An 18,989-nucleotide genomic window follows, 5' to 3' on the forward strand; every position below is an offset into this window, starting at 1 on the left:
GATAAGAGCTAACTGAATATATACAGGAGGGAATCAGCCCTGTTCCTTAAAAGACTTTCTCAGAGCATGACAGTGTGAATTTTTTGATTTACACTTGTTTTCTCAGGCTTTTTTTTCACTGCAGCTGTAGAAAAGTGGTAATTCAATGACCTACTAACTTTTGCCACATAAAAAGCCAGCAGCAGCAGAACTGATGTATTAATGTAGTTCCTCCTATTGCAGTAGGCTGGCATGGATGTAACTGACAGATATGATAGCTACCCTGATCTTGCAGTGTTTTACGAATGTCACCTAGCATCAATAGATTTCTCATATACTTGAAATTAAACACAAGTTAATATCTGTAGGACTGTTGTTTAAGTCAGGTCCAATAAAACTATAGGTCTGCGTAGCAAAAGGAATATAAGTGTCCTTGCTGTCTGCCCATGTACGTACTTCATCTTGTTCATAAGAAGTACTGAATACAGCAATAATGTGAGTTTACTTGTTTCTATACATTAATGGAATATGCTGAAGATTTCTATCTTCACTGTTGTTACTTCTAGCTCTTGCTGAGGCAGCCTGCAGGTTTATACAGCTGAACTTTCCTCATTTATTTTATAGAGATTCTTTTTTGTCAATATAAATACAGATTAAACCTGAAATGTTTTAAAATTTAAGCTAGAGACAAATGATGACAGCTGGTCCCCAGAAGGAGGGTTCAAGTCTCCAGATCAGAGATACTGGGGAATTTCCTCTTTGTATCTCAATGGCTGTTGCTAAGGAGACAACTTTTGCTTCAATAAGCCTGTGGGATGGATTAGTTGATATATATGCAATATTTCTGCTACTAAAACAAAAGCGAAGCACAATCTGCGGAGTCTTTTGTCACAGAGACCCTCTTACAAGGCCATTTTCAACTACTATAATTGCTTCTACTGACCAAAGTTGGTAACCTCACCATTCTTCCTGTTTCCTTTGCAGTCATCTTCATTTCAGATGAGAAGGAAAATGTTGCTGTGAATGGCAAGGAGATGATACCTTACTACCAGCAGAAATCCAAGGAGAGCACAAGCTGTTTCCCTGGAACAGCTCCCTAGCTAGGTGTAATCCTTCCATTGCAAGTTCAGCAGGTAATTGTTCTAAATTTAGCGTCATCTGTATATTTTCTAACCGTATTGTTTTACAGTAACAGGAGGTAATACACATGAACCTGAGCTTGCTTTACCCCAGATAGTGCTCCTGTGTTACCGAATAATTTCAGTGGTGCTTCTAAATAGCACAAATAATTTGGCCTGGGTTAGAGCTTAAAATAACCATTTTTACATCTGACCTTTCAGCATTCCAAGTTTTGATAACTTTATGTTTTTTCACATGGACTTTAACATCAGTAGATTTGACATTCACATCAGTTCTGTGACTGAGGTCGCAAGATTTCTGTTGTCCAATCCATTGTTTCCCCATGATGATCTTTCTATGAGATAAATTAATCTTGGCAAGTGTTTCCTAAAAAGGAAGAGAGAGAAGTTTCCACTGAGGACTATTGAGAATCAAAAGGTCATTTAAATCTGATATACTTTTAAAAGTTTTACTGTTACTGCTGTTTTGATTAGAAGTGTAGTGCTTTACCAAAATAGTTATTTGCAGGAAAGGCTGTTGGGTGAACACCCATTTGCAAATGTATTGACTGAAATAGCTAACACAGCTTTCAGAATAAGCTGTGTTTAAATAAGCATGTTTCATCTGCACTAAGGAAATTCTGTAAAACCTTGTAGCAGTAAAACTAGATAAGGCTCCTCCAGCAATCTATGGCTCATCTAGGAATAATAAACAAGCCATTCCCCTGTTCCCTGAACCTAACTTTACAAAACTGTTGTACAATATGGAGGAAGGGCAAAGGGAAGCTTTTATCAATGAGCTTCATGTTAAGTAGGCGGATGGCAAAAAGAATCCAGGAAGCCTTAGTCATTTCTTTTCAGTTCATTTAAGCTCTTTTATTTAGACAAATTGATGCTCAGTCTACAGGGAAGTAAAAATGGAGTATGGCAAGACTATATAGAGCCCAGGTGCTTAATTTCAATCATTTGCTATTTATAATTCTTTAAAGAGATATTTAAAAAACTTCTCTAAATACTCAATTAATTCAATAAAGCAAATACATGTATTCAAATTTACATTTTACATATAATTACATTATTTACTGATTCTATTAGAGGGGTGTGAATATCATTAACTTTTGAGTAGTGTGAACATTATTAACTTTCGAGTAAACAGGAGGCATAAACTAATTGATTCCTTGATGATCTTTTGCTTTGTACTTGTATGCTTTGTGGGAAGAAAACCAAAATATTAAAGGTGTAATATGAAAGGTGCCAAACTGTAAAAAATGTTCCTCCTCTTTTACCAGCTACTATTCCTACTGCTGAGAAGGAGCAGGTTCCAAAACAGGCAGGTGAATGAGACCTAGTGACAGCTGGAGAAAAGTAAGGCTTGTTTAGGGTGGGGATGGTTGGTTTCCCAAGGTCAGAATTGAAGCAAGAAGATCTGGAAAAACTCTTGAAATGACCTAATGTGTCACAGTTTGCATGTCTTTTGTAAACTAAAAGGTGATTTTCATATAAATATTTTTATTGTTACTTTTTATTTTGGAAGGGGGTATAATAATATTCTGCAATACATTGTATTTTTATGGAGTATTGTTTCATAAAATCATCACCTCCTCAATGCTGAGCTAGTAGGAAAGAATGAAATTTCATTGCCATGTCACTTAGATCTATCATCAATTAACTCTGGTTTCTTCTCACTTAATTACTCATCTCATCCTAAACTATTTATATCTTAGAAATACTTGTTTTATTTTTTCCACTCAAAAGGAATGCAACTAGAACAAATTGAAAATAAAAGGAAAACCCCAAAGTTGCTTCAAAATGAATGAGCATGGAATTATTCGTCTGAAAACCTTTGAGCTTCTTGATAAATTATTAATACTTGAAAAAGCCTAAATCATCAGAGATCTAACTGCAGACTTTTTGTACTGAACCTTTTTCCTTTTAAAGTTTTATAGTAAAAACACTGCTTTGTTCACAATGCATCAATTCTTTCTGCTTGTAGAAATTATTTTGGAAGGCATCATATTTTAAATATGAATTTCCAGTTATTTTTCCATATTACTTCTTAGCTTCTGGGTCTGTGCTTGCAGCCAGTAATATACAACATGGCTTCTTTCTTTCAAAGTTGGTATTTTTTAAATTCTGAATATGTCATTTAGTTTCTCTAACATAGTCTGAAGAACTTGAGCAATCCATGAAGCTGGGGCTTCCCGACGCTAAATCAAAGTGAGTCATTAAGCTGCTTCCCACACATTTAAAGTTCCTAACACCTTCACTATTCCTGTATTTGAAATGCATGGAGAGCATTCTTTGCTAACACAGTATGACTTCAGCTAAGCTGTGACAGCTCTCAGTAACTGAGGATCTCTTGCTCAGTTGTCATATATTTCTATAATTCAGCTTGTCTGCAATAATATTTGCATTAAAGCTATTAAAGCCCATTAAAATTAACCCATGTGCAGGATTTCTGGCTTTACCGAAGAGGATAACAAATAGAAGCTGTGATATTATACCTTACTGTTAGCATCCATGCCATCCAGGCCTCAGGAAAGTCAAAAAGAGTTTTACTATTACTTCAATTGACACCAAGTTTTTACCAGATTCTGCAACTAGATTTTCCTGCCTTCACAATAGCATGAAAAAATTAGAAATTTTCTCAGAAAAGGAGAATTATATCTACACAACACATTCATAGTTACTGTTTCCAGAAGGATTGAGAGCTACCTCTGTGGAATGCTTCCATTTGCCACAGTTCTGAGGATGACCTGCAGTGGTGGTTCAGCTGTATCAGATTCCAGCCTTCCCAGGTCTGTGGGACCTCACAACACCTTACCAAAAAAGGATAAGATGGAAACTGCATGAAAACTTTCTGAGATTTCTTGCCACCACAAATGTGCAGGAGGGGTGTGCCTAAGGTACATCCTTTTACTTCAGGAAGATTTACTGGCGACAACAGCTCTGTGCTCCATAACAGACCTGCAGAGAACCAACTTGCTGCTATGGTCTGGGTCATGGTGCAGGATGGCGGGCAGCAAGACAGCATACAGTGCTAGTCGTGGATGGATCATATCCAGGTCTAAGGGGTCTTCCTTTCAAATGCAATGGCGCAACCCTCCCGCTTTCTATCAAACCAAAATCAACCACTGCTTTGAGAACAGCCAGCTGGAAGTGAGTGGGACACAAAGATGACCTTGTATCAAGAAGAGGGAAGTACTGTGAAAACACATCTAATTCACATAAGTGCTCCTCAACTTTTAAGTTCTTTCAAGCATTTCAGTGCTATTAGGTATCCAGATAACGTCTGCTTATGTCTAAGGCGGGATTTCCCTTTCAGAAGTAGGCCTGACAGCAGTGATCTATAAATACTGGAATTCAGGATTATGTTGCCATAACATTTAGCTACAAATAAAACCACACAAAGTAATGTAGCCTCTAACTGGTTAACCACATGGCAAGCCTTATACTTAGCAACAAAAGCCAGCAGTAGCATCTCACTTCACTGTTTTGCAGTCTGTAGTGGCTTCTCTTTTCATGCAGGTTACAGGGAATCTCTAATGCTAATTAAGGCCCAGGACTCTAGCAGACTCTTCCAGTACAAATTGGGAAGTTTGGACACTAGTCAAATCACTTTTGGAAACTGCATCATCATCTATGTACAGGAAGGATGAACTTAAACTAGAGTGTTAGCAGAAAAGAGCTGGAAAGATCATTAGTAAACGAAAGGCCTTTTAGGAGATTTAAATAGAGCAGCTTGTTTAGACTAGCAAAATGAAGATCGAAGGAGAAAATGGATGCTGTCGACAAACATACTAGTGAAGAGGGATAAACACGAGGAGGGAAAGCTATTTAGGGTAAAAGACAGCACTGGCACTAGAGTCCAAACTGACCCTTAATGATTTTAGACTGGAAAAACAAAGAGAAGGTTGCTGGAAGAGTGAAATGCTGATGTTATGACAGCAGCAGTGGAAACTAAAGATTTAAGATGGAGTTTGACCTAGCTGTGAAAGGGTCTATATCATGGGACTTACTATGATGGGGGAGATTGATCTTGATAACTGTGATACTTCATGCTATTTTATCTTTTTAAGACCTAGTCTACAAACAAACATGTACTGAAACAACTCCAGTCATTGCCTCTCCAGCTGTGAGCAGGACATTCACACAGCAGCTGCATTCCACAAGAACAATGAAATGAGTTCAGACTCCCCCATGAGCAGGGGAGACAAGGACTTGGCTTTACTACATGTGGAATGCGTTACTTGTAGAACTAAGGACACACTTCAGATCTCACTGCATTTACAACTAAATATAAAACTAATTCACTCGATTTTCTACAGTAAGCTTTACAGGCACATAGACACGTTCTGATTTTAATGATCTTTTTGTTATTTCTACAACTGGGGAGAGAGGGCAAGTGAGGAGAAAGTGTGGTTGTAATTTTCGTAACTGTTATCAAACGCTCATTTTTAAAACATCTTTGAGAAACATAGGCAGGTGTCTAATGAAGGATTCTTCAGCCTTTCCTTAGAGCAGTTTTTCCTAGGATATGTATTCTTAGAGATCTAACGAGCTTAGAGAAAGAATTTCAGAGCTACTCTAAGTTTTTCAGTGCTGTATCAATAAATAAGTTGGGAAAAAAATCTTTACCTTTACATATGAGCAGACTTATAACTGTTGCTAGAATTCTTTTCCTACTATATCTGGAGATATATAACTTCTACATAACTTCTTAGACTATCATTATGTCTTTGTACCCTCAAGCTATCAATGAAAGTCCTCTGACCCTCTAGTCAGAACAAATAATATAAAGGCTATCTGTCTTTTGTCTGTTCTATTGCTGGAGAGAGACTCAGGTGTCCACTGGGCTGTCCTATTTCCACGCAACACAGCAAGGCCTTGTTTGGGTGTGTGGCTTGTCTTAAAATGACTGACGCCTCTTCACAAGTCTTAGAAGCAAAGAATTAGAGCCACATCTCTTTATGGTCAAGTTTAGATTTGCTGGTTTTAAATTCCTTGTTATATTTTATCTGATCAGAAGAAACTATTCATCTAGTACAATAAGTGCTTGCAAGCAGAATATAAAAGTATCAGTTATTCTTTTTCAGCATATTCAGATAATGCTTTGGGTAATCTTACCCAAAGATCTAAACTATTTATTTATAACGCACAATAAAAAAATGATCTCTGGTGTAAAGCACTTACTGTAGGGAGGGTTTGGGCCAGTTGGATCTAGCACTGCAAATAAGAGAAGGGGAAAACAATCCTATAAATGGATTAGATTAAGACAATTCATGAGATCATCTCGAAATTCCTCCAAGATAATCATCAGGAATAAGTTACCATAGGAAACAAGTGAAGACTATCTGTGAGTTACCAAGAGGTACCTGATTCTTTCTGAGGAATACTGGATCATCTAATTCCAGAGTAGGATCCTGTCATGGTTACACTTCAGATCCCTGGTCTAAACAGGGCTTGATAGAAAACTTCCAAGGCCATCTATGTTATTAGTGGAAATATAACTTGGGAGTCTGTGAAGAATTTCCCAACTCAGTATTCATTTCCGCATACATTCTTGTGCTCTGATGCTGTGGTCAAGAGATGGTGGCCAGAAGAGGTACACGCTTAGTATTTTACTATGACCTTGTTGCAAGGAACTGTGTGGAAGAGAAAGGGAGCAAATCCAGAACCACTGGAGCATTATAAACTCATGTAGCTTTCCACAGACAGCTCTACTTTCTGATTGCTTTCAGACAACCACTCAGATCTATAGATAATATATTTTAAAGTGATAATTATTCCTTCATTCCACAAGAGCTAGACCCTGCTTCACTATAAAAATGATCTGTAGGATATCCAACACGAAAATTCACAGAGCACCATGGACTCCACTTATCCTTAGGTCAGAACTACAGCTTTCAGTTTGTTAAACACTTACAGTAGAGAAATCCTAATTTCCTTGCACATAATTTGTCCTGTGAGAATCCCTCATAGGTGTGACTTGTTCTGGCTTTATGGATGGAGTTGCGTATCTCTTTGTTTCTTTTCTTCCTTTCCTTTATCAAGTCCAGACATCATTGACTTTTACAGAATATATGTGAAATCTTATCTAAAGCAACATCTTACATTGTGGAAAGAAGGAAAACCACCACAACTGTATCATATTTTGCTTTTCAAGGTATTATTTTTCAGCTTAAGTTATGAATTCTTGGTTTATTTAGTTAGAATATGTGAGGATATATACGAGTAGCACAGCTAAATGTAAAAAAAGGCTTCATACCTTTTTGAACTCTTCTACATCATACACACATTTGTAACTAGAAAAGCACTTTAACTGCACAGGAAAACACGTTCAAAAGAAACATAGATTTAATTTGGAAATGCAATTGAATGGATTATTGCATGAGTTTTAGATGGAAAATGTCAAAGTTTAATATTTCATATTGTGTGTCCCTCCCTACTTTAACCCCATCATGTACAGATATTTGCAGACATAAATGAAAAGACCTTGCTGATCTGAAGAGCTGGCATGTATTAAATAATAATTTTAATATAAATTAAATGCTGGTAGAAAGTGTAATTAATAAGAACAAGAAGGTATAGATTGCAAAAACCAGTATATATCTACCTGCCTTGAATGAAGACCAGTGGAAGTTTACCCTGTCAATAGATTTTCCCCTAAAAGGAAACAGTTCACAGAACCAAAAAAATAGCCAAGCGCAAGCCCAGTTGTACATATCTCTGCCTGACAGCCATGAACTTTTTACGAGATAGTTTAAATTATATCCTTAAGACATTTCCTAAAAAGGAAGAGATAGAATTGTCCACAGCAGATTAAAAGATGTGTTAAGAAATAATGAACAAACAATCTAAAATTGGACTCCATAGTATTTAAATTTATTTGCACTTAGCACACATCTGAATATCAAAACACTAAGGCAAATTCAGCATCGATTTATACGTTGCCTGACTTCCTGGACTTCAATGTGGAATACAACAAAAGTACACAAGAACACAATTGGCCTGGCTTTTTAATGAAATGACATCTGAAAATCTCACTAGGGTTTTGTATGTGTGTGAGATCCTAAAGTACTTTTGGATACCTTGGTCTGTTTCAGTCAGAGTTGATGGACAGGTAAATGGCTCAGTTCTGTTTGGTACAAACTTGATGAGAATAAGCAGCGATGAGAATAAGCAGCTAGGCAGCAAAGAAAGACCCTTTTTAGTGTGCCTATACTCCTCTAAGGCAGAAAAGGCTGTATCATGAAAAGGGCCTTTTCCTGGCATGAAAGAACCCACACAACAGGATTTCTTCCCGCTTCCAAAGATGTGAAATCTCTTAAAAATTGTGTCACATTAGCAATGCTGATTTATTTGCATAAGTATACATACTTACATCTTATAATGCATATAGTGTTATAGATTCGGTTTTATTCTATACCAGAAAAAGCTGCATTACCTACCTACATTACTACCTACTAGCCACTAACCTACCTTCTACTCTCAAATTTACTTACTGGCATGATGTATCTTCCAACATGCTAAGGGTTAAATGATTATGATTTAAGGTAGTAAGGAAGCTTTCAGAATACATCTTGCAAATGCAAGTTAATAGTGGAGAGACAGAGGCAGTAGGACTTTTTTATCCATATTCAGTTTTCAAAACTACAAGAGGAGCCTTACAAATGGAAAGTGTGTAATTTCTATTTTGCTTACTGTCATACTATATGATACACAGAAAGCAAGGCACAGTGGGCACACTTCCATCTAAGTGACACTTCACAAGGTGCATGATGAAGTGGCAAAGCCCACAATTCCAGCAAGAAAAAGCTTTAGGATTGTGCATACTCTTGGGTTTATGGCTGTGGGGTATGGCCTGTCAGCATCCTGAGATGTCTGAGATCAGAGCAAGTCCCAAGCAGACATCATTCATTTGCCATTCCTATACTCAGCTTTCAGTAGAAGGAACTGAAGAAGCAGAGTTGAGCTCAGCATGCCTTAGCTATGCCTTGATGTTGTTCTGCTGAAGGATCGTAGCCTCAGTGTGCACCCTCTCTCTCCACTGTTCAATGCCAACACTGAATGAATTAATTTCTAAATTAAGTGGAAAAGCCTAGAGGGTTTTTCAGTTGGTGTGAAGGCACTGAGACTTAGTGAGCAATGGCACAGCCTTCTGTGGGTTGTGGCATAGCTACGAGTGGGCTCTTAGAGCCACTTTTTTGTTGCATGAAGTGCAAGTAATCCTCCTGCTATACTACTCTCCCACTCTGATGAAATGATCTGGTGAAAGGATGACACCCCACATGTGGACTACTTACAGTTTTCCTCCTTTCATTCAATAACAGTAGGAAAGGATATATCCCTTAATTACTCCCACATGAGGGAGCAATCCACTATATTAACAGGATAAATATTTTTCATGATGCAGCAGTAATTAGGGATATAATTTCTCTCACTTTAGGAATAGTGTCAGATACTCTGTGGCTACAGGATAGTTTAAAGGTACAAATACAGCTAGGGTGGTGTCTCATGCCTCATTTAGAACAACTTAACCAGAGTTATTTCATGGTGGCCTGGTGCACCTGTTCACACTTAACTGACTCTGCACAAATTTGACCTCTGTGTCAAGGCACAGTGAATATCCCTTCTGTGGCTGGACATGTGTTGTATTATTTCTTGAAATGTGGTCACAGCCAGGTTATTCTAACTGCTCTCTAGACATAGGATGAGACAGTCCTTGCTTCCCAGTACAGTTCCAAAAGGACAAACAATAACAGTAAAACAAATAGATGCCTTGCTTCTAATCCCTGAATATTAGATTTCCTGAAGCCATCACTATCCCATCTTGCCCTCTTTCCCAAGTCAAGAAATCATACTGCCTTATGATTGATTACATGATTGCTTATAGTTCAAACTGAGAACAAAGCCTAGATTTTTCTTCGAATGATATAGTTTTTCATGGAAGTTTATAGAAAATATGTTTTTAAAGCATCTATCATTGCAACCTTATGTAGTCCACTGAACATATATATTCAGAATACCATGTTGTGTATAGTCTAGTAAAAGCACTGCAGTTCCATGTAAAAGCACTCCTTAGATACTCCAGCTAATACCTCTAGGTTAAGCACTGCCCTCCAAACAATTTACCTGCAAAGTTTTTCATCTGATTTGACAGAACAGACAAAAGTTGATAGATGCACAGTGTTATCTTTCTTATTCTAGAGATGTTATTCTTACCTGTGGAGATACTAAATGATTTGCCCAATTTCACATCCATAGTTCAAGTCTGTGTTAGGGCCAGGAGAACCTAGAAGTTCATGTTAATGAACTGTAGTTGGAGGAGCTGCAGTTGGAGGAATCTGTCCTTCCCCTTTCTTTTCGTCTTCCCTTTTCCCTTCACCTTTGTTCTTCCTACTGGCTTGGTTGTCTGTCCTGGCAATATTAGGAAAAACTCCATTCATTGTATCAGTGCTGTAAAGCATGTTACTTCCAGTATGAGAAATGGCATTCCTCAGTGTGCACATCCTTAGCGTGGTTAGGATCTCCCCAACACTGCCACAGGATATAGGGCTTACTGTAGAATCCTAGATAACATTTAGCATGTTTGTGGTTTACATTCAAAAGTGATTTCATAAGCCAAATGCAGTGAAGCTCTTGCAACCCTGTCAATGCAGAAGGCCAACATTTACAGTGAGCTTCTTAAGTTGCTGTCTCCATCTGCACTTTTCTAGTGAGAGCAGTTTGGATAAAATAACATGTGAAGCTTTTCTGAATTTAGAAAATACTTGATGTTTAAACATAAATACATGAACCATAAACTGAAGATCTATGTATCTGTCAAGAGAGGAATTGGAAATAATATTAAGTCTATTCTCACAATTTTTCCAAACCCCCTCAGATAAAATACATTAGAAATTAAGGTGGAAGAAAAGAGAGTATATTCCCAGAAATTTTTCTGTACTGCAGTGGAGTGCTCTGCCAAAAGGAATAGGTGGAAGCCCTGAGTGACAGGGCTAACGTTCTATAGTATCATTCAGAAACAGAAAGCAGTAACTGGAACAGTTTCCCATAGAAAGAAATATTAGATAACAAATTCAGTTATTACATTATAAACTCGACAGCAATGATAGTGTTTGGGACTACAAGCATTTAAAATACTTTCTTTTGATTCTGATACTGCCTTTAGACATATGACTAAGGAGCCTGGTGTAAATGTTTTCAGTTAAGGTGCTTTTTCTTCCATTGTCTAAACATAGTGGCAGTGAGCATGGGTGGATAGGCTCAACTCACTTTCGTTAGGTGCAACTGAGCTGACTTAATATACATGGAGGAGTCTGGCAATAAGCAAGGAAAGACCCCTGTTCTCTGATCTTTCACAGGTGTCTGAGACAGTATCCAGTGTAATGTGACCAACTCTGGGGAGTATCTGGGGACTGTGACCTCAAAGCACTTACAGCTGAAAGAACGCAAGCAGTGACTGGCAAAAAAATTCACTTGGCTAACTGCTTATATGTGGTATCTTAACTTGATGTGAATTTTATGGAAGTATAGCTACCTCTACAATATGTGGGAGCACCATTCTTCTTGTGAAATAGTTTTATTGATCAGCACTTTGTCTTGCTAAACTGCAGCATTTTTTAATAAGGCACTTGGGTGCCCTGGAATGGCATTAGGAATTCTCTAATTAAGAAAATGGGCTTGACTTTACTGGACAGTTCCATCCTATGTAGCAAATAGGGAACAGCCTAAGACTTCTTCATTTGTAATGAAACAAAATCTAATAACCCATTAGATGGCTTCTGTGACTATTTATGACTTCCTGAAGATAAAATTAAGCTTCATCTTTCAAGTTAAAAGCATTATCTGCAAAAATCTGCCAGAGGTGTCAGGATTCTCAAGTGGTTCTCCCCACCACTGTCCATGGGCTCAGGGGCCCTATTTCACCTCAGCCCAAGGTCTTCAGTCCCTGCCCTAACTATGCCATGTGAGTGCTAATCTCTACCTCTGCCATGGCTCATGTGGCACCCTGAGGAGAGGTCCCAATAGAAGAAAAGTTCCTAAGTATATGGATATCTTAAGAAGCAAAGAGAACATAGCACAGGCTAAAAGTTGCCCATTCACAAAGCTAAAGTCCTAGTTTCTCTGAGCATTAGCTAAAAAAGAGTTGTCTTAGACAATGAGAAAAAGAAATAGCTTAAAGACTGCGTAGGCTCATACTGCAGTGTACGTGTGAAAATGAATATTCTAGGACATTTACTTACATTTAAATCAGAATCTGTGATTTTATTGGAGTAATGTTAATTTATACCAGGAGAAAATCAGTCTTTTTATAACTGTTATAGAAAGAAAATAGTTTACAATATTTAAAAGTATACAGAAAGTACTAGGCACTTCCTTGATTCTCTAGCACTTGTAAAATGCTCACCAGAGAGAAGCAGTTAGTGATAGATCTGGCCTTACATTTAGAGTCAAAAAACCCTTTAAAAAAACCCATATAAAATGAAAGTGTTTATAGGAAAGAGATGTACTAATGTACTTTTTGTTCATATGAGAAGCAAATAAATACAAGCAGAACCGTTAGGTCACTGCTAACTTAATTGATTTGCTTACAATAATAATCAATTTCTTTCAGTGGAATAAAGTCCAGTGTGTCTCTTAGTTGCTTCTTGCATCATTCAAACTTTATTTGGCCTCACTGTACCAGGTCCAACACCTTCCCAGCTAGGCTTGCATCTGAGTTATTTATATCTGACATACCAAACAGCTGCTTCCGATCCTGGCCATCAGTAACATGCTCCAAAAGACAGCCACCCAAGGTGTCCCTCCTCTCACTGATTCTAGCAGGAACAAAAAACACTTGAATTAATATACCTCCTATGTTTTTCTAAAACTTGGCCTCAGCCTATTCTTGTTGCTTGTTGAGAATTTCCTACACATTACAAATTAGAGAACATCCTTCAGCCCTTGTTAACACCAATAAATGCAAAAAGGAAAAAGGTCTATAAAGTAAAATCATCCCTAAACAATGTATTGTGTGCAACTTCAGAGTTTTGTTTCATTGTTATTTTAGATTTTCTGTCATTTTCTGCTATGTTCACATACCCACTTGCCAACAAATCCAGATGGTTCTGTCCCGTGTATGCTTTGTAGTAGCATAGGTAAATAGGTGAAAGGAAATAGATACCTTCAGTTTATTAACATTTCAAGAGTGTGAATTCAAGCAAGCGTCAATGATGAGTAATTTTTATTAACATAACGCAGCTTTGTCACTATTGGAAGTGAAGTAAAGTTGCTTTGGAAGTTATTAATTAGTTGATGTACCTACACAATGGACTTTCAAAAGAAACTGTTTATACAAACAGACAAACTGTTTCTGCATCAAACCCATCTCAGGGTTTCTGCTAGCCTCCTTGACAAGCTGTTTTCCCTCCTTCCATTCTGATCTAGCCTGGAGGTTCATGTTGCTTTTCAGTTTCTTCCAAGGCATTGAATTTGGTCCTAGCTAGGAAAAAAAAAAAAAAAAAAAAAAAGGAAAAAGGAGATTAATGGGGCATTATGTATTTCCCATCATTTGACTTGCTCTTTACCTTCCAGACATCCTCAGCACAATACTGAGTTAAACTGGCAGGGCAACTGTGAAGGCAGTTCAAGGGTTCTTGAACTGGGTGATCACTGGAGTTTCTGGTATGTTTTTGTACTCCACCGTCCATAGCCCATTTTGTAGGATTATACAGATGAGCAATTTAGCAAATACTCATGCAAGAATAAGGCATACGCTTTATGGCTTCTGCTTTCTTCCTCTGGCACATTTAGATTACATTTTTAGGTCTTCACTATACTCCTTCAGATAGTAGAAGAGATGGGAAATATTTTATGGCATAATGGAAGACTTGTGAAGCATCTGTGGAACTTCCTGTGCAATTGTACAGTTAGCTTACTTTTCCCCTGTGACCACACAAAATTGATGAGATTATCCAAGGCAACTCCCTCCAGTCCTCTGTTCCAGCCAGAAGGCCAACTTGCAGTGTTATCTTGGTATTCAGGAAATTGCCAGTAAATCCCGCTTGGAAAGTCTAAGATCCATTAACAATTTTATCAAGGCTTCACAAAAGCAGAACATCTTACAAACCAGAAATTCAGGGGTTTGATCTGACAAGCTCATTGTGACAGCTGAGATGCCAGCTCAGATTACACACAGCAGTATTTTATAGAAGACCACATCACAACAGAAGCTGAGCACATTTCAACTTTGCATCTTCTAGATCTCTGCAAGTAAGACTGAGCAGATCTGAACAACTCAGGAATCCAGCCTCTGAGAGAAGTAACAAGAAGGCTTTAAAAGAAATATGAAATCTACTTTGCCAGTGTGAAAATCCTGTTCTTGACTAAAACAAAGGCTCTCCTCCACAATACTGTAGTTCTTTTTTTGCCTAAAGGGATGGTTATTTAGTTCAGACCACCCACCCTCATTCACAAGACCTAAGGAATTACAAATTTAGAAGAGCAATCATATAGACAGGATGATAGAGACCAAAGCCTCCTGCAATAGTGACACATTTCTCAGCAGGCTAACCCAGTAAATCAACTATAAAACATAACAAAGCAAAAATAATGAGTGCAATAGCTGCTTTAAGAATCTGTTTCTGCTTCCTAGAGATTACTTACTTGAGAAGTCCTGCAAAATGATGACTTTTCATTCAGGAAAATACCTTTCATGTTCTGGTCACAGTATTTGAAGCTAGTCTAATCAGAAAATGTCTAATTCCCCATTTCATCTCAACTTCCCCTGTGCTAATGACTGACAGATTTTTCCAGTGGCAGTTTTGGCCTAAATTCTCCTTCAATCCCATAAGCAACATGTGGCCAAGCAGAGCCTTGAACTTGCTTTCTAGACTGCAAATCTCTATAGCTGCAGAACTACCATTCTTCTCGGATCATGAATGCCCTGGAAATTTGATCCAGGCTTATACACAGAGAACAAGAAGTCAATGACAGTTAAGCATTATTTTTAAAATAAACACAGTTCTTGGCCATTCTACATCCTCATTTGCAGGAATAATATGGGAGACTGCAGCTCAGTCTCTCATTAATGCACTCTCATTAATATAAGTGCTTGACTGGAAATAGGGGTAATGACTGTGTTCCTAAAACACATTGAAGGAATGGAATTAGTTGGCATTAATTTCCTAGAAATTTTAAGGATAAAGATAACTATTAAATAATCTATAACTTACATGTTCTGTTTAGAAGATACGGATAAATGTCATTATCTAATGAAGAACAGTCTACAAACTGTATCAGGATTTTACCTAAAGACTTCAGTTAAAGCTGCTGGAACTTTGCTGTTAACTTCACTAGGACCAAAGTATTCCCATGTTGTCTCCAATTACTTAAAATTAATGTATACCCGCCCCAGAGGGTCTACCTGCTTGGAGTTTGCCCTCAAATCCTCAGGAAGTAAACTGGAGAAGTCAACTGAATTAAGACAGTAGAATTGATCTGCCCCCGGTCCTGTACTTTTGCAACTGTACTGCAGTCTGTTTCCTTACAGCAGAAACAAAACTTTGTGTTTTGGTGAGGCTACGTACTGAATCACAAAGAGACAGCAATTTAAAGGGGTTTTTATTGTATTGCACAAAATATCTATGCAATCCATGTAGATACTGTATTAAAGGATCCACATTTCCCAAAACATTGGCTGTTGCAGCACACATCACAAGCATTGTGAATAACCAGTGCCTTCTTCAGAAATTAAAATAATCAGTTGCAAGTTTAAGCATGTTGTGGCAATAAATGAAGAAAAAAAAAAAGCAAGGAGTATCAATACATATTTCTTTCCAAACACACAAATATACAATTTTCAGAAGAGCACCAATAATGCCAAGCAACTATTTTGATGAGATACTGTATGTGTAGGCTCTGCAGTATAAAGCCAATATGCACACAGAAAATATATTCCAACTTTCAAAATAATTTAAGCATATCATCTTGCATGTGTCACCTGTTTATAACATATCATTTCATATACAATGTCGGGCCCAAGCCTCAACTTGTGTAAATTTGTGCATACTCATTTAAGCAGCTGAGACTCTGGACCAGGTGTTCAAGCTGAAAAAGCCTTCAAATTGCTCACATCTGAATACAGAGCGGTAGTATAACACCAAGAGAATAGCTATAGTGAAGGTATAACAGAAATGGTACTATGGAAAATGAAGAAAAACACTATCAAACCCTCAAACACAAGGTTCTAGAAAGAGGCCTACATGTAAAGTGATGTTGTAATAATTTATAAAGTGAATAATCAATATCAGTCTCCTTTCTGACAATTAAGAGACTCTCATCTATTCAGAAGCCCGTAGAAGTGAACTAACCAAATGTCACAATCAGTATCATCCTCAAACTCTGTTTCTTAAATTTCTGATAATTAATACTGGTACTTAAAAACATTTTACATTTGCTGAAAACCATTATTAAAATTTACCTTCCTGCTAAGAGAATTTAGTGTAATAAAAATCATGAAAAACAATAGGTAAAAAAATAGTATTTTAAGAATATTTTTAGAAAACCCGTCAAACAACTGCAAATACAGCTGATTTTTTTTAAGTGTCTACTTTTGAACTATGCTTTTAGTTTGGTTGGTTTTGTTTAAGTGAATCACTTGTAAAGAAGCAAGACAGTACCAGTTCTAAGATTTATTCTTGTCCATTACATTGAGGACCTCATCCAAAAGTGAAGGTCCCAAGTCAAGTTGTAATGAGAGAAGAGAGCCTGCAAGATCTGAAAGGGACTCTTCTGACTTAGTCTTTGTCTTGGTTAGTTCACATGAAAGTTGGCTGTCATCAAATAAATCAACTGTTTGCCAATCAGTGCATCGTTCAGAACAGCTGGATGAGTGACTGTCTCTACCATTAGTAAAATGCGAAGAATCACCGTTTTGCTCCCATATGTCACCTTTGTATGTTTTTCCATCCTCCATCTGTTTACTTTTCTCCTGCAATTTTTCTTCTATTACTGGCTCACAACTAAGTCTCGGATTTCTTGATGACCTGATGGATTCTTGCTTTGAATTAAATGTCACTGGTGACAATAAAGGCAACGTAAGGGCTTGGGAACCCCCAATAGCAGGAAGGGAAATAGCATTTTTGAGCACTGGTGATGGAGTTTCTGTAAACATGGATTCAGAAGTGCTGTTTGCCCTTAAGAATTCATTGTGGCCACCAGACTGGCTAAGTCTAGTTTCTCCTTCATTTCCAGGCAACAGCTCATACTTGCCCTGCAAAAAGGAGATGTCTCCAAAAACATCATGTTGTCCCTCTTTTCCAATGTGTATGGTGTGACGAAAATCTCCAAGTGGTGGACTGATCATATCAGGAGATAAGATATCCCTTAGTTTGAATTTCTTCCCTTTCTTATTGTTAGCAGCTTTCAAATAGATGGGGGTCTTGGCTGGCATCTTGCTTGTAGCTTCTGTGAGAGGAAGTTATTAAAAAAAAAAAAAAACCCAATAAAAAATTGAAGGAGAGGGGATGGAGAAGCTTCTTAAAAAGTCAGTTATTCTTGGGAGACCTTCAGCATTATCAACATTACATCATTGTCTTGAACCACTCATGCACATGAAGCTCCTTTCTTTCGTGGCAAAGAACTGTGGCGTATGTGAAGTATGGGGTATCTCTCACAGCACAAGTTTCAGGTCAGCTAGCAATCAAATACCCTGCTACTTCCAGAACTTCCAAAACCTGCATGGGATACAAAATCAAGTTATCATTCCTTTATTTTTCATGTTTCATTCAATCTCATTTTTATGAAAAAAGAAAAAAATTGGTAATGGTGGTGACAGTTCCAGCCTGCAGATTAGCTTTATGATGTTGCTTCCCTTCATTAGGCAGGATAAAAGAGTTTAGATTAACAAGAGCTACCTAACCTTTCTCTGACTTCATAGTTGGTTTTGAAGTCAGAGTTTCTTAGACACGGTTGCTAAGCACAATTCATTTGATAAACATCACTATCTCAAATCTTCCTTCTCCTTATTCTAGCAGTCAAAATGCTGACTTTAAGAGAGCACATGCAGAAACATATGTATAACATTCAATAAAATTAAGCTTTTGGTAGACCCAGGAAGATTGATAGAGACATTCTGGAAACAGCTCTGGAAACAGAGCAGACCATCATGCATTAGAGAACTTCAGATACCTCCATTTAGTGCTGTAACTCTCACAAATTGTAACAAATAATATTTCTGATGATTATGCCCATTTAAAAGGATAGTCTTAGGTACTTGAAAAAATGCTAGTCCAGGTCTTTATGTCTAGTTAGAAACATCCAAATGTAGGTGTCTTAGAAGAAGCTGATTCTTGTGACTACAATCTTTAGACTACAAGAACTATTCATAGCAATTAGTTACAGATTAGCTCATGAATTATGTAGGTTATGAGGCTATGGTGACTCAGACTTGCTCTGTGCAACTGAATGAAACAAAACTATTCTGTTTGCAAACCAAATAGTCCTATTAGAACATGGTCTCTGAAAAGCCTGATACAGCAGTCCACAGGGGCTAACAGGCTACTGGGTCAACAAGTTATGGAAAAACACTCTTCATTAACGCTTTAATGGTGTATTTCTTCCTTACAGTACCAGTTCCTGACTCCTGAGCAATCTTGGAATAAATGCTTTTTTCTCCTGGACATTGTTGTAATTTCCCCTATTAAGTCCACGGACTACTAGAGCATCACAAGTCACTCCTCATCCACATACTCAGCCACAAATCCCTCACATTCTGTTCATTGCCATCCTCACTCTGTAAAGGAGCTTGCAGTTTTTGCACAAGAAAGACTGCTGTATGCACTAAGTGAAGGGAAACTGTCTAAAACAAGGGCTACTTTTGTTGCCCTTCATCCATGTCCCAGC

The 18,989-nt window shown here is 37.6% G+C and overlaps 1 protein-coding gene across 1 annotated transcript; it reads right to left on the bottom strand.

Annotated features, from left to right (window-relative positions):
* Positions 1 to 16,770: 16,770 nt before the first annotated feature.
* On the bottom strand, positions 16,771 to 18,096 carry CDC42EP3 (CDC42 effector protein 3; the record flags this gene model as incomplete). The annotated part of the gene is made up of 1 exon (XM_080616532.1): positions 16,771 to 18,096. Exon 1 carries the CDS (start codon positions 17,536 to 17,538, stop codon positions 16,771 to 16,773), a length of 768 nt encoding a protein of 255 aa, XP_080472658.1. The 5' UTR covers positions 17,539 to 18,096.
* Between the last annotated feature and the right edge of the window lie 893 nt (positions 18,097 to 18,989).

Source organism: Psittacula echo, assembly GCF_963264785.1.
Source record: "Psittacula echo genome assembly, chromosome: 4".
NCBI lineage: Eukaryota > Metazoa > Chordata > Aves > Psittaciformes > Psittacidae > Psittacula > Psittacula echo.